General features: G+C 57.8%; 1 protein-coding gene and 2 long non-coding RNA genes across 5 annotated transcripts in view; 2 read left to right on the top strand and 1 right to left on the bottom strand.

The window, feature by feature from the left end:
* The window catches only part of PPP4C (protein phosphatase 4 catalytic subunit), a 37,940-nt gene extending 34,470 nt beyond the window's left edge, over positions 1-3,470 (top strand). Inside the window, exons 9-10 of one of the 2 annotated variants that reach the window (XM_077172776.1) lie at positions 3,029-3,173; positions 3,226-3,469. In XM_077172776.1, coding sequence (XP_077028891.1) covers positions 3,029-3,158 — 130 coding nt within the window. In that variant the 3' untranslated portion in view covers positions 3,159-3,173; positions 3,226-3,469. Of the gene's footprint in view, positions 1-3,028; positions 3,174-3,225 lie in introns of both variants that reach the window. The other variant, XM_077172775.1, reaches the window with a different exon arrangement.
* LOC143692532 (uncharacterized) lies at positions 3,034-4,469 on the bottom strand. Of its 2 annotated transcripts, XR_013180324.1 has the most exons (4): positions 3,962-4,469; positions 3,869-3,919; positions 3,509-3,827; positions 3,034-3,163 (listed from the first exon to the last, which is right to left on the bottom strand). It is a non-coding gene; the product is annotated as an uncharacterized LOC143692532 (long non-coding RNA). The 2 variants fall into 2 exon arrangements; XR_013180323.1 differs by having other exon boundaries at positions 3,509-3,858; positions 3,900-4,469.
* A 1,498-nt stretch (positions 4,470-5,967) lies between these two features.
* Positions 5,968-12,766, top strand: LOC143692534 (uncharacterized). The gene is made up of 3 exons (XR_013180325.1): positions 5,968-6,168; positions 10,701-10,752; positions 12,683-12,766. It is a non-coding gene; the product is annotated as an uncharacterized LOC143692534 (long non-coding RNA).
* Positions 12,767-13,227: the final 461 nt, after the last annotated feature.

The following is a 13,227-nucleotide window of genomic DNA, read 5'->3' on the forward strand; positions in this document are numbered from 1 at the left end:
GGGTCCAGACATGAGGTAGAAAGGTGGAAATAGTGCCTAATTCCTGCTATTGGTATGCTAATGAGATGCTAATTAGGTGTTTATTATGCGGTTATTATGTGGTGGTTCTGTAAGATACAATGGGGTTGGTCACACCTGCACAGGCACTGATGGGCTCCAGGTGAGGGTGTCCAGACAGAGGTAGAAAGGTGAAAATTGTGCCTAATTACTGCTATTGGTATGCTAATGAGATGCTAATGAGGGGGGAAATATGCGGTCGTTAATTGGGGAATCAATGAGGGACAGGTGGGGTTTGGTCACACCTGCACAGGCAGTGATGGGCTCCAGGTGAGGGGCTCTGGAGATGGATGAGAGTGTGAAAATGGGGCCCAATTAGTGCTGTTGGTATGCTAATGAGATGCTAATGAGGTGTTTATTATGCGGTTGTTATGTGGCTGTTGTATGAGGGACGGGTGGGGTTTGGTCACACCTGCAGAGGCAGTGATGGGCTCCAGGTGAGGGGCACTGGACAGGGGTAGAAAGGTGGAAATGGGGCCCAATTATTGCGATTGGTATGCTAATGAGATGCTAATGAGGGGGGAGTTATATCTGGTAATCAATGAGGGACAGGTGGGGTTGGGGGGACCCCAGCTCGTCATGGAGGGCTACAAGTGGCACTTTGGGGAGACCGTGCTCACCGTCTGGTCAGCGCCCAATTACTGCTACCGGTATGCTAATGAGATGCTAATGAGGGGGGAATTATATCTGATAATCAATGAGGGACAGGTGGGGTTTGGTCACACCTGCACAGGCAGTGATGGGCTCCAGGTGAGGGGGTCCGGACATGAGTGGGAAGGTGGAAACGGGGCCTAATTAGTGCTATTGGTATGCTAATGAGATGCTAATGAGGGGGGAATTATATCTGATAATCAATGAGGGACAGGTGGGGTTTGGTCACACCTGCACAGGCAGTGATGGGCTCCAGATGAGGGGCTCTGGAGATGGATGAGAGTGTGGAAATGGGGCCCAATTACTGCTACCGGTATGCTAATGAGATGCTAATGAGGGGGGAATTATATTGGGGAATCAATGAGGGACAGGTGGGGTTGGGGGGACCCCAGCTCGTCATGGAGGGCTACAAGTGGCACTTTGGGGAGACCGTGCTCACCGTCTGGTCCGCGCCCAATTACTGCTACCGGTATGCTAATGAGATGCTAATGAGGGGGGAATTATGCGGTCGTTAATTGGGGAATCAATGAGGGACAGGTGGGGTTTGGTCACAGCTGCACAGGCAGTGATGGGCTCCAGGTGAGGGGCTCTGGAGATGGATGAGAGTGTGGAAATGGGGCCCAATTCCTGCTATTGGTATGCTAATGAGATGCTAATGAGGTGCTATTCATATGCCAATTACACTCGCTTTAATGAGGCACAGGTGGGTTTGGGCTCTACCTGTGGTTCAGGTGAGCAGGAATCCATCCCTGAGTATGCAAATGAGACGAGACTCTATGCAAATGAGACAACATTCTACGCAAATGAGATGCAAATGAGGGCTGGGTGTGGGAGGGGTCGGGCTGGGGGTGGCCTGGGCTCCAGGTGAGTGAGACAGGTGAGAATGTGCTAGAAAACCCTGCTGGAAGCAGCAAATGAGATGCAAATGAGATGCAAATGAGGGGTGAGAATCAAAGGGGGCGGAGCTTGGGGCAGTCAGGTGGGGCTGGGCAGGTGATAAATCGCTAAAAAAACCCCAATAGATGCAAATTAGGTACCCACACCAAGTAAATGAGATGCAAATGAGATGTAAATGAGGGGTGAGACACAAAGGGGGCGGAGCTTGGGGCTGGGCTGGGTTTGGGGTGCCCAGGTGGGGCGGGGCAGGTGGGAACTGGATAAAACCCCACTGAAACCGACTAATGAGATGCAAATGAGATGCAAATGAGGGGTGACATTTAAAGGGGGTGGAGCTCGGGGCAGTTCAGGTGAGCTGGGCAGGTGGGAGCTTGCTAAAACCCAAGTAATGAGATGCAAATGAGGTACAAACACCATGCAAATGAGATGCAAATGAGGGGTGAGACACAAATGGGCGGAGCTGCGGGCGGTCAGGTGGGTTTGGGGTGCCCAGGTGAGCCGGGCAGGTGGGAACTCGCTAAAACCCAACTAACGAGATGCAAATGAGGTACAGACACCATGCAAATGAGATGCAAACGAGGGGTGAGACACAAAGAGGGCGGAGCTCGAGGCTGTCAGGTGGGGCTGGGCTGGGTTTGGGGTGCCCAGGTGGGGCTGGGCAGGTGGGAACTGGCTAAAATGGAACTAAGGAGATGCAAATGAGGTACGAACACCATGCAAATGAGATGCAAATGAGGGCTGAGAATCAAAAGGGGTGGAGCTCATGGCAGTCAGGTGGGGCTGGGCTGGGTTTGGGATGCCCAGGTGAGCTGGGCAGGTGAGAATTTGCTAAAAAACCAAATAGTGACATGCAAATGAGGTACAAATACCATGTAAATGAGATGCAAATGAGGGCTGTGACATAAAGGGGGCGGAGCTTGGGGCTGGGCAGGTGGGAGCTCTATAAAACCCCACTGAAACTGACTAATGAGATGCAAATGAGATGCAAATGAGGGGTGAGAGGCAGAGGGGGCGGAGCTGTGGGCAGTCAGGTGGGTTTGGGGTGCCCAGGTGAGCCGGGCAGGTGGGAACTCCCTAAAACCCCACTGAAACTGACTAATGAGATGCAAATTAGATGCAAACGAGGGGTGAGAGGCAAAGGGGGCGGAGCTTGGGGCAGTTCAGGTGAGCTGGGCAGGTGGGAACTTGGCAAAACCCCACTGAAAGTGACTAATGAGATTCAAATGAGATGCAAATGAGATGCAAATGAGATGCAAATGAGTGGTGAGACACAAATGGGTGGAGCTTGGGTCAGTCAGGTGGGGCTGGGCTGGGTTTGGGGTGCCCAGGTGGGGCTGGGCAGGTGGGAACTCACTAAAACCCAACTAACGAGATGCAAATGAGGTACGAACACCATGCAAATGAGATGCAAATGCCCGGGCAGGTGCGGTAACGTGGCGGCCATCTTGGAGCTGGACGAGCACCTGCAGAAGGAGTTCATCATCTTCGAGGCGGCGCCGCAGGAGACGCGCGGGATCCCCGCCAAGAAACCCGTGGCGGATTATTTCCTGTGACACACCTGGGGACACCTGGGCACACCTGGGCACACCTGGGGATGTACCTGGGACACACCTGGGACACACCTGGGCACACCTGGGGACACCTGGGGACACCTGGGCATGGCCTGGGGACACCTGGGCATGGCCTGGGGACACCTGGGGGCACCTGGGCGCACCTGGGGGCTCCTGGGGTCACACCTGGGGGCACCTGGGGATGCACCTGGGCACACCTGGGGACACCTGGGCGCACCTGGGGACACCTGGGCGCACCTGGGGACACACCTGGGGGCACCCGGGGACACCTGGGGGCTCCTGGGTATGGCCAGGGCACACCTGGGGGCACCTGGGGACACACCTGGGGGCACCTGGGGACACACCTGGGGACACCTGGGGATGCATCTGGGGACACCTGGGACACCTTAGGGACACCTGGGGGCTCCTGGGGACACACCTGGGGACACCAGGGTATGGCCAGGGCACACCTGGGCACACCTGGGGTCACACCTGGGGGTACCTGGGAGCACCTGGGTATGGCCAGGGCACACCTGGGGACACACCTGGGGACAGGCCTGGGTATGGCCAGGGCACACCTGGGATACATTTGGGGTCACACCTGGGGGCACCTGTGGGTTCCTGGGGGTAGCTGTAAGACACCCGGGTGTACCTGGGGGTACCTGGGTACACCTGGGCATGGCCAGGGTACACCTGGGGGAACCTGGGCACACCTGGGCATGGCCAGGGTACACCTGGGGGCACCTGGGCACACCTGGGGGCACCTGGGATACACCTGGGGGAACCTGGGATACACCTGGGGGAACCTGGGCACACCTGGGGGTACCTGGGAGTGCACTTGGGCATGGCTGGGGTACAGGTGGACACACCTGGGATAGACCTGGACACACCTGGGGGTATCTGGGGGTACCTGGGACACACCTGGGGGTACCTGGGATACACCTGGGATACACCTGGGGGTACCTGGGATACACCTGGCAGCTCCTGGGCACACCTGGGCACAGGTGGGATGGACCTGGGGGTACCTGGGGAACATCTGTGAGCTCCTGAGGTCAGCATGGGGGTACCTGGGACACACCTGAGGGTACCCCAAATATACCTGGGGACACCTGGGGACACCTGGGCACACCTGGGTGCTCTTTAAGACAAAACCGGGGACACCTGGGCTCACCTGGAGCCACCTGGGGCATGGGGGAGGCCCAGGGACCCCCCATGACCTTTGGGCCGACCCCAGGTGTGCCCAGGTGAGCCCAGGTGTGCACCCAGGTGACCTTTGGGACCCCCTCCCCCCCCCCGCGTGCGTTTTGGGGCCAAAATGGGAATTTTTTTTTGTGTTTCTGCTCCGTTTTGGCTCCGTTTGGATAAAAAAAAGTTCAAAAATCCCAAAAAAAGTTTCTCGGGAATTTTGGGAAGCGGGGGATGGGTGGGGGGGCGAATCCCGTCATCCTCCGCGGCACGGCCAAGATGGCGGCGCCCTCCGGCCAAGATGGCGGCGCGCGAAGGGCCCACGTGGCCGTGGGTTCAAGATGGCGGCCTCCGCACCGGAAGCGTTGGTGCAGAGCGGAAGTGAGAACAAGCGGATGACGTCACGGCTTGCGCACGCCTTCTCTGGTGAAGCCACGCCCATAAATGGGCGTGGTCAACAGCGGCCCACACCTGGCTGCCTCCCGTCACTTTAAATCTCGCGAGATCTGGGAAAGGGACGGTGGGAGAGCAGCAAAATCTCGCGAGAGTTTCGAGGATCTCGCGAGACTCGGGAGGGCGCGGGAGGAGGGGGGGGAGGTTTTAAAATCTCGCGAGAGTTCCCACACGGATGCCCTGCGGTCTCGCGAGGTTTGGAGCGGCGGGAAGGAGTGGGGAGGAGAAAAATGCGGAGGGGAAATCTCGCGAGAACCCCCATTGATGCGGACGGCAACCTCGCGAGACTTCCATACAGCGCGAGAAGGAGGCGGGATTGAGAGAAAAGCCTCAGGTTGTGGGGGCGTTCAAATCTCGCGAGAGAGCCGGCCGAGAAGCGGTACAATCTCGCGAGATGTCGTGTGGCGGGAGGGCGGTGAGGGGGGCGGAGGAAGGCCTGAAGGAAGTGAGAGGGATGGAGGAAGGCGGGGGCTAAAACACAGCCATGGCGCCCGTAGGAAAGCGTCACAATCTCGCGAGAGTTCGCGTCTTGGTAGGGACGGATTAGAGAGTGGAGAGGGCGAGAAAGGGATGGGGCGGGCCGAAGTCTCGCGAGAGCGCCCCATTCAAACGCGCCGCGCTCTCGCGAGACTTTGCGTGAGGGGAGAGCGTGAAAAGGGGAAGGCGGAGAGAGGTCTCGCGACATCGCAGTACGACTGAATGGGAGATCTCGCGACAATTGGCGTGGCGGGAGGGCGGGAAGGAGGAGGGCGTGGGGGGGAAAAAAAAGAAATGGAATCTCGCGAGATCCCGATGCACCTGAATGGGAGATCTCGCGAGATTTTTCATGGCGGGAGGGCTGAAAGGCGGAGCTTCGCGCTGGGGGGTTGGGAGCTTGATCTCGCGAGATCCCCGCTCGTTGCAATTGGAGCTCCCGCGAGATTTGAGGGGGGGGCGGGTAAAGAGGGGCGGGAAAGGCGAAAGGCGGGAGGAGCCGAGGGCAGGGGGGAAGGCGGAGTGCGAGATCTCGCGAGATCGCCCATTGAGTGGAATTGAGCTCTCGCGAGAGCGGGGCGGGCGCGCGCGCTGCCGCCGCCATTTGCCGGTGTTTCCCCCTCAGAGTCGCGGACTCCATTTCCCGTGAGCCCTGAGGGAGGAGAGGGGGGGAGGAAGGCCCGGGGGGGCTCTGGGGGGGGGGTTTGGGGGTGCTGAGGGGGGGGGGTCTCGGTTAAGGGGGAGGGGGAACCCGGCCGCCATTTGGCGGTGGAGGCGGAGCGGGCGGCGGAGGCGCCTCCCCGGGGCTCCCCTCCCTTCACGGCTCAGTCCCGTCCTTCCGCCTCCTCCTCATCCTCCTCATCCTCATCCCGTGAGGCGGCGGGAGTGCGGGGAGCGAGCGGTAATGGGGGAGGGGAGGCGGTGTGGGGTGAGGGTCCCCAGTGAGGGGTGAGGGAATCAAAGTGTGGGGTGAGGGGGCTGTAATGGGGTTGGGGTCCCAGGCTTGGGGTCAGGGGCTGTGAGGGGTTTGGGCTCCCTGATTTGTTGTTTGGGGTCTCTGGTTTGGGGTCAGGGGCTGTGAGGGGTTTGAGGTCCCTGATTTGGGGTCCCTGGTTTGAGGTGTGGGGTCCCTGGTTTGGGATTTGGGGTCTCTGGTTTGGGGTCAGCACCTGTGAGGGGTTTGGGGTCCCCGGTTTGTGGTTGGGGGCTGTGAGGGGTTTGGGGTCCCTGGTTTGGGTTTGGGGTCCCTGGTTTGTGGTTAGGGCCTGTGAGGGGTTTTGGGTCCCAGGTTTGGGGTTTGGGGTCCAGGTTTGGGGTCCCTGATTTGGCATTTGGGGTTCCTGGTTTGGGGTCAGGGCCTGTGAGAGGCTTGGGGTCCCTGATTTGGGGTCCCTGGTTTGGGTTCAGGGGCTGTGAGAGGTTTGGGGGCCCTGATTTGGTGTTTGGGGGCCCTGGTTTGGGGTCAGGGCCTGTGAGGGGTTTGGGGTCATTGGTTTGGATGTAGGGGCTGTGAAGAATTTGGGGGCCCTGGTTTGGGTGGTCCCAGGTTTGGGGTCAGGGGCTATAAGGGGTTTGAGGTCCTGGTTTGGGATTTGGGGTCCCTGGTTTGGGATTTGGGGTCTCTGATTTGGGGTCAGCAGCTGTGAGGGGTTTGGGATCCCTGGTTTGGTGTTTTGGGGTCCCTGATTTGTGGTTAGGGCCTGTGAGGGGTTTGGGGTCCCTGATCTGGGGTCCCTGGTTTGGGATTTGGGGTCAGGGGGCTGTGAGGGGTTTGGGATCCCTGATCTGGGGTCCCTGATTTGGGGTTTTGGGTGCCTGATTTGGGGCCAGGGCCTGTGAGGGGTTTGGGGTCCCTGATGTGGGGTCAGGGGTTTGGGGACCCCGGTTTGGGGTCCCTGGTTTGGGGTTTGGGCTCCCCTGGTTTGGGGTCAGGGCCTGTGAGAGGCTTGGGGTCCCTAATTTGGGGTCCTTGGTTTGGGTTTAGGGGCTGTGAAGAATTTGGGGTCCCTGATTTGGAGTCAGGGGCTGTGAAGGGTTTGGGGTCCCTGATTTGGTGTTTGGGGTCCCTGGTTTGGGGTCAGGGCCTGTGAGGGGTTTGGGGTCCCTGGTTTGGAGTCAGGGCCTGTGAGGGGTTTGGGGTCCCTAATTTGGGGTCCTTGGTTTGGGTTTAGGGGCTGTGAAGAATTTGGGGTCCCTGATTTGGGGTCCCAGGTTTGGGGTCCCCTGATTTGGGGTCAGGGGCTGTGAGGGGTTTGGGGTCCCTGATTTGGGGTTTGGGGTCCCTGGTTTGGGTTCAGGGCCTGTGAGGGGTTTGGGGGTCCCTGATTTGGGGTCCCTGGTTTGAGGTTTGGGGTCCCAGGTTTGGGGTTTGGGGTCCCAGGTTTGGGCTCTGGGGTCCAGGTTTGGGGTCCCAGGTTTGGCGTTTGGGGTCCCTGGTTTGGGGTCAGGGGCTGTGAGAGGTTTGGGGTCCCTGGTTTGGGGTTTGGGGTCCAGGTTTGGGGTTGGGGTCCCTGATTTGGGGTCAGGACCTGTGAGAGGTTTGGGGTCCCTGGTTTGGGGTCCCTGGTTTGGGGTCAGGGGCTGTGAGAGGTTTGGGGTCGCTGGTTTGGGGTCCCTGATTTGGCATCTCTGATTTGGGATCAGGGGCTGTGAAGAATTTGGGGTCTCTGGTTTGGGGTTTGAGGTCCCAGGTTTGGGGTCAGGGCCTGTGAGGGGTTTGGGGTCCCTGATCTGGGGTTTGGGGTCCAGGTTTGGGCTCCCAGGTTTGGGGTTTGGGGGTCCCTGATTTGGGGTCAGGAGCTGTGAGGGGTTTGGGGTCCCTGGTTTGGGGTCAGCAGCTGTGAGAGGTTTGGGGTCCCTGATTTGGGGTGCCTGGTTGGGGTCCCTGGTTTGGGGTCAGGGGCTATGAGGGGTTTGGGGTCCCTGGTTTGGGGTTATTGGTTTGGGGTCCCTAATTTGGGGTCCTTGGTTTGGGTTTAGGGGCTGTGAAGAGTTTGGGGTCCCAGGTTTGAGGTCAGGGCCTGTGAAATATTTGGGGGTCCCTGGTTTGGGGTCCCTGGTTTGGGGTCCCTGGTTTGAGGTCAGGGCCTGTGAGAGGTTTGGGGTCCCTGGTTTGGGGTTGGGGTCCCTGATTTGGGGTCAGGGGCTGTGAGAGGTTTGGGGTCCCTGGTTTGGGGTTGGGGTCCCTGATTTGGGGTCAGGGGTTTGGTTTGGGGTCCCCCAGTTTGAGGTCCCTGATTTGGGGTCTCTGATTTGGGATCAGGGGCTGTGAAGAATTTGGGGTCCCTGGTTTGAGGTCCCTGATTTGGGGTCCCCAGTTTGGGGTCCCTGATTTGGGATCAGGGGCTGTGAGGGGTTTGGGGTCCCTGGTTTGGGATTTGGGGTCCCTGGTTTGGGGTTGTTGGTTTGGGGTCCCTAATTTGGGGTCCTTGGTTTGGGTTTAGGGGCTGTGAAGAATTTGGGGTCCCTGGTTTGGGGTCCCTGGTTTGGGGTCAGGGGCTGGGAGGGGTTTGGGGTCCCTGGTTTGGGGTTGTTGTTTGGGGTCCCTAATTTGGGGTCCTTGGTTTGGGTTTAGGGGCTGTGAAGAATTTGGGGGTCCCAGGTTTTGGGTCAGGGCCTGTGAGACGTTTGGGGTCCCTGGTTTGAGGTTGGGGTCCTGGTTTGGGGTCAGGGCCTGTGAGAGGTTTGGGGTCCCTGATTTGGAGTCCCTGCTTTGGGTTCAGGGGCTGGGAGGGGTTTGGTGTCCCTGATTTGGGGTCAGGGGTTTGGGGTCCCAGTTTGAGGTCCCTGATTTGGGGTCTCTGATTTGGGGTCAGCAGCCATGAGGGGTTTGGGGGCCCCGGTTTGGGGTCCCTAATTTGGGGTCCCTGGTTTGGGTGTAGGGGCTGTGAAGAATTTGGGGTCCCAGGTTTGGGGTCCCAGGTTTGGGTTCAGGGGCTGTGAGGGGTTTGGGGTCCCTGGTTTGGGGTTTGGGATCCCTAATTTGGGGTTTGGGGTCCCTGATTTGGGGTTTAGGGTCTCTGATTTGGAGTCAGGGCCTGTGAAAGGTTTGGGGTTCCCAATTTGGGGTCTCTGGTTTGGGGTCAGGGCCTGGGAGGGGTTTGGGGTCAGTTTGGGGTCCCAGTTTGGGTTTTGAGGTCCCAGTTTGGGGTCAGTTTGGGATCCCAGTTTGGGGTCATTTTGGGGTCCCAGTTTGGGGTTTGAGGTCCCAGTTTGGGGTCAGTTTGGGGTCCCAGTTTGGGGTTTGAAGTCCCGTTTGGTGGTCCCAGTTTGGGGTCATTTTGGGGTCCCAGTTTGGGGTCAGTTTGGGGTCCCAGTTTGGGGTTTGAGGTCCCAGTTTGGGGTCATTTTGGGGTCCCAGTTTGGGGTCAGTTTGGGGTCCCAGTTTGGGGTTTGAGGTCCCAGTTTGGGGTCAGTTTGGGGTCCCAGTTTGGGGTTTGAGGTCCCAGTTTGGGGTCATTTTGGGGTCCCAGTTTGGGGTCAGTTTGGGGTCCCAGTTTGGGGTTTGAGGTCCCAGTTTGGGGTCAGTTTGGGGTCCCAGTTTGGGGTCAGTTTGGGGTCCCAGTTTGGAGGTTGGGGTCACTTTCGGGTTTTGGAGTAACTTTGGGATTTTGGGAGCTCCCAGTTTGGGGTTTTGGGGTCCCAGTTTGGTTTTTTGGAGTCCCACTTTGGTTTTTTGGGGTCACTTTGTGGGGTTTGGGGTCTCAGTTTGGGGTTTGGGGTCAGTTTGGGGTCTCAGTTTGGGTTTTGGGGTCCCAGTTTGGGTTTTGGGGTCCCAGTTTGGGTTTTTGGAGTCCCACTTTGGTTTTTTGGGGTCACTTTGTGGGGTTTGGGGTCAGTTTGGGGTCACTTTGTGGTATTTGGGGTCGCAGTTTGGGTTTGGGGTCACTTTGTGGGTTTGGGGTCAGTTTGGGTCTCAGTTTGGGATTTTGGGGTCACTTTGTGGGGTTTGGGGTCAGTCACTTTGTGGGGTTTGGGGTCACTTTGTGGGGTTTGGGGTCACTTTGTGGGGTTTGGGGTCACTTTGGTCTTTTGGGGTCCCTGTGTGGATTTTTGGGTCGTTTTGTGGGATTTGGGATTTTGGGGTCCCACTTTGGGATTTTGGGGTCATGTTGGGGTTTTTTGGGTCCCACTTTGTGGTTTTGGGTCACGTTGGGGTTTTTGGGGTCACGTTGGGGTTTTTGGGGTCCCACTTTGGATTTGGGGTCACGTTGGGGTTTTTGGGGTCCCACTTTGGGATTTTGGGGTCCCAGTTGGTGCTTTTGGGGTCACTTTGGGGTTTTTGGGTCCCAGTTGGTGCTTTTGGGGTCACGTTGGGTTTTTGGGTCCCTTTGGGGTTTTTGGGGTCCCACTTTGGGGTTTTTGGGGTCCCACTTTGGGACAGGTGTCCCCAGCTGTGTCCCCCATCCTCACTCACCCGTTCTGTTCCCCCAGGTGTCCCCAGGTGTCCCCAGGTGCTCTCAGGTGTGCCCAGGACCTCCCCCAGGTGGGTTCAGAACCCCCCAGGTGTCCCCAGCTGTGTCCCAGGTCTGTTTAACCCTTCCCTTACCTGTCCCAGGTGTGTCCAGGTGTCCCCAGGTGTGTCCCAGGTGTCCCAGGGGTGTCCCCAGGTGTCCCCAGGTGTGTTTAGAACCCCCCCAGCTGTGTTTAACCCCTTCTTCACTTGTCCCAGGTGTGTCCCAGGTGTGTCCCCAGGTGTGTTTAACCCTTCCCTTACCTGTCCCAGGTGTGTCCCCAGGTATGTCCCAGGTGTCCCCAGGTGTGTTCAGAACCCCCCAGGTGTGTCCCAGGTGTCCCCGGGTGTCCCCAGGGGTGTCCCTGGTGTCCCCAGGTGTGTTCAGAACCCCCCAGGTGTGTCCCAGGTGTGTTTAACCCTTCCCTTACCTGTCCCAGGTGTCCCCAGGTGTGTCCAGAACCCCCCAGGTGTCCCCAGGTGTCCCCAGGTGTGTCCCAGGTGTGTTTAACCCCTTCTTTACCTGTCCCAGGTGTGTCCCTGGGGTGTCCCCAGCTGTGTCCCGGGTGTGTCCCAGGTGTCCCAGGTGTGTCCCCAGGTGTTCCCAGGTGTGTTTAACCCTTCCCTTACCTGTCCCAGGTGTGTCCCCAGGTGTGTCCCCAGGTGTCTCCAGGTGTGTTCAGAACCCCCCAGGTGTCCCCAGGTGTGTTCCAGGTGTGTTTAACCCTTCCCTTACCTGTCCCAGGTGTCCCCAGGTGTGTCCCAGGGGTGTTCCCAGTGTCCCCAGGTGTGTTTAACCCTTCCTTACCTGTCCCAGGTGTGTCCCAGGTGTGTTTAACCCTTCCCTTACCTGTTCCAGGTGTGTCCCTGGGTGTCCCCAGGTGTGTCCCAGGTGTGTTTCCACACCTTCTTTACCTGTCCCAGCTGTCCCCAGGTGTGTCCCAGGGGTGTCCCCTGTGTGTCCCCAGGTGTGTCCCAGGGGTGTCCCCACGGGTGTCCCCAGGTGTGTTCAGAGCCCCCCAGGTGTCCCCAGGTGTGTCCCAGGTGTGTTTAACCCCTTCTTTACCTGCCCCAGGTGTGTTTAACCCCTCCTCTCCCATCTCTCCCCTGTCCCAGGTGTATTTAACCCGTTCTTTACCTGTCCCAGATGTGTTTAACCCCTCTCAGGTGTGTCCCAGGTGTGTTTAACCCCTCCCTCCCCTGTCCCAGGTGTGTTTAACCCCTCCTTTACCTGCCCCAGGTGTGTTTAACCCCCTCCCCTCCCATCCCTCCCCTATCCCAGGTGTGTTTAACCCTTTCTTTACCTGTCCCAGGTGTATTTAACCCCTTGTTTACCTGTCCCAGGTGTATTTAACCCCTCCTTTGCCTGTCCCAGGTGTGTTTAACCCCTCTCAGGTGTGTCCCAGGTGTGTTTAACCCCCTCCCCTCCCATCTCTGCCCTGTCCCAGGTGTGTTTAACCCCTCTCAGGTGTGTCCCAGGTGTGTTTAACCCCTTCTTTACCTGTCCCAGGTGTGTTTAACCTCTCCCATCCCTCCCCTGTCCCAGCTGTGTTTAACCCTTCCCTCCCCTGTCCCAGCTGTGTTTAACCCCTTCTTTACGTGTCCCAGGTGTGTTTAACCCCTCTCAGGTGTGGCCCAGGTGTGTTTAACCCCTCTCAGGTGTGTCCCAGGTGTGTTTAACCCTTCCCTCCCCTGTCCCAGGTGTGTTTAACCCCTCTCAGGTGTGTCCCAGGTGTGTTTAACCCCCTCCTTTACCTGTCCCAGGTGTGTTTAACCCCTCCTTTACCTGTCCCAGGTGTGTTTAACCCTTCTCAGGTGTGTCCCAGGTGTGTTTAACCCCTCTCAGGTGTGTCCCAGGTGTGTTTAACCCTTCCCCTCCCCTGTCCCAGGTGTGTTTAACCCCTCTCAGGTGTGTCCCAGGTGTGTTTAACCCCCTCCCCCTCCCATCTCTGCCCTGTCCCAGGACGCCCCCCCGGCCTCACCGGCACCGTGGAAGTGGAGTGTGAGGAGGAGGAGGAGGGCCCCGCGCACACAGGTGAGACAGCAACAGGTGGGCACAGACAGGTGGGCATGGAGAGCTGAGGGAACACCAAAAACCCCAAAAAAAAAACCCCAAAAAAATCCCCCAAAAATCCCCAAAAATCCAAAAAAAATCCCCCAAATCCCCAAGATTTTACGCCCAAAATTCATTGAATCGACCCCAAAAAAATCAGAGAAATTCACTTAAAAATTCACTGAATGGATCCCAGTGAGGGACAGGTGAGGGACACTAAAAACCCCAAAAAATCTTCAAAAAAATCCTCAAAATTCTGAAGATTTTACCCCAAAATTCCAAAGATTTTACCTCAAAATTCACTGAATTGATCCCAGTGAGGGACACCAAAACCCCCCCCAAAAAATCCTAAAAAATCCCTAAAATTCCAAAGAATTTGCCCCAAAATTCACTGAATTGGTCCCCAGTGAGGGACAGGTGAGGGACAACCCAAAACCCCAAAAAATCCTAAAAAA

The sequence above is a fragment of the Agelaius phoeniceus genome, assembly GCF_051311805.1.
Source record: "Agelaius phoeniceus isolate bAgePho1 chromosome W unlocalized genomic scaffold, bAgePho1.hap1 SUPER_W_unloc_1, whole genome shotgun sequence".
Lineage (NCBI taxonomy): Eukaryota > Metazoa > Chordata > Aves > Passeriformes > Icteridae > Agelaius > Agelaius phoeniceus.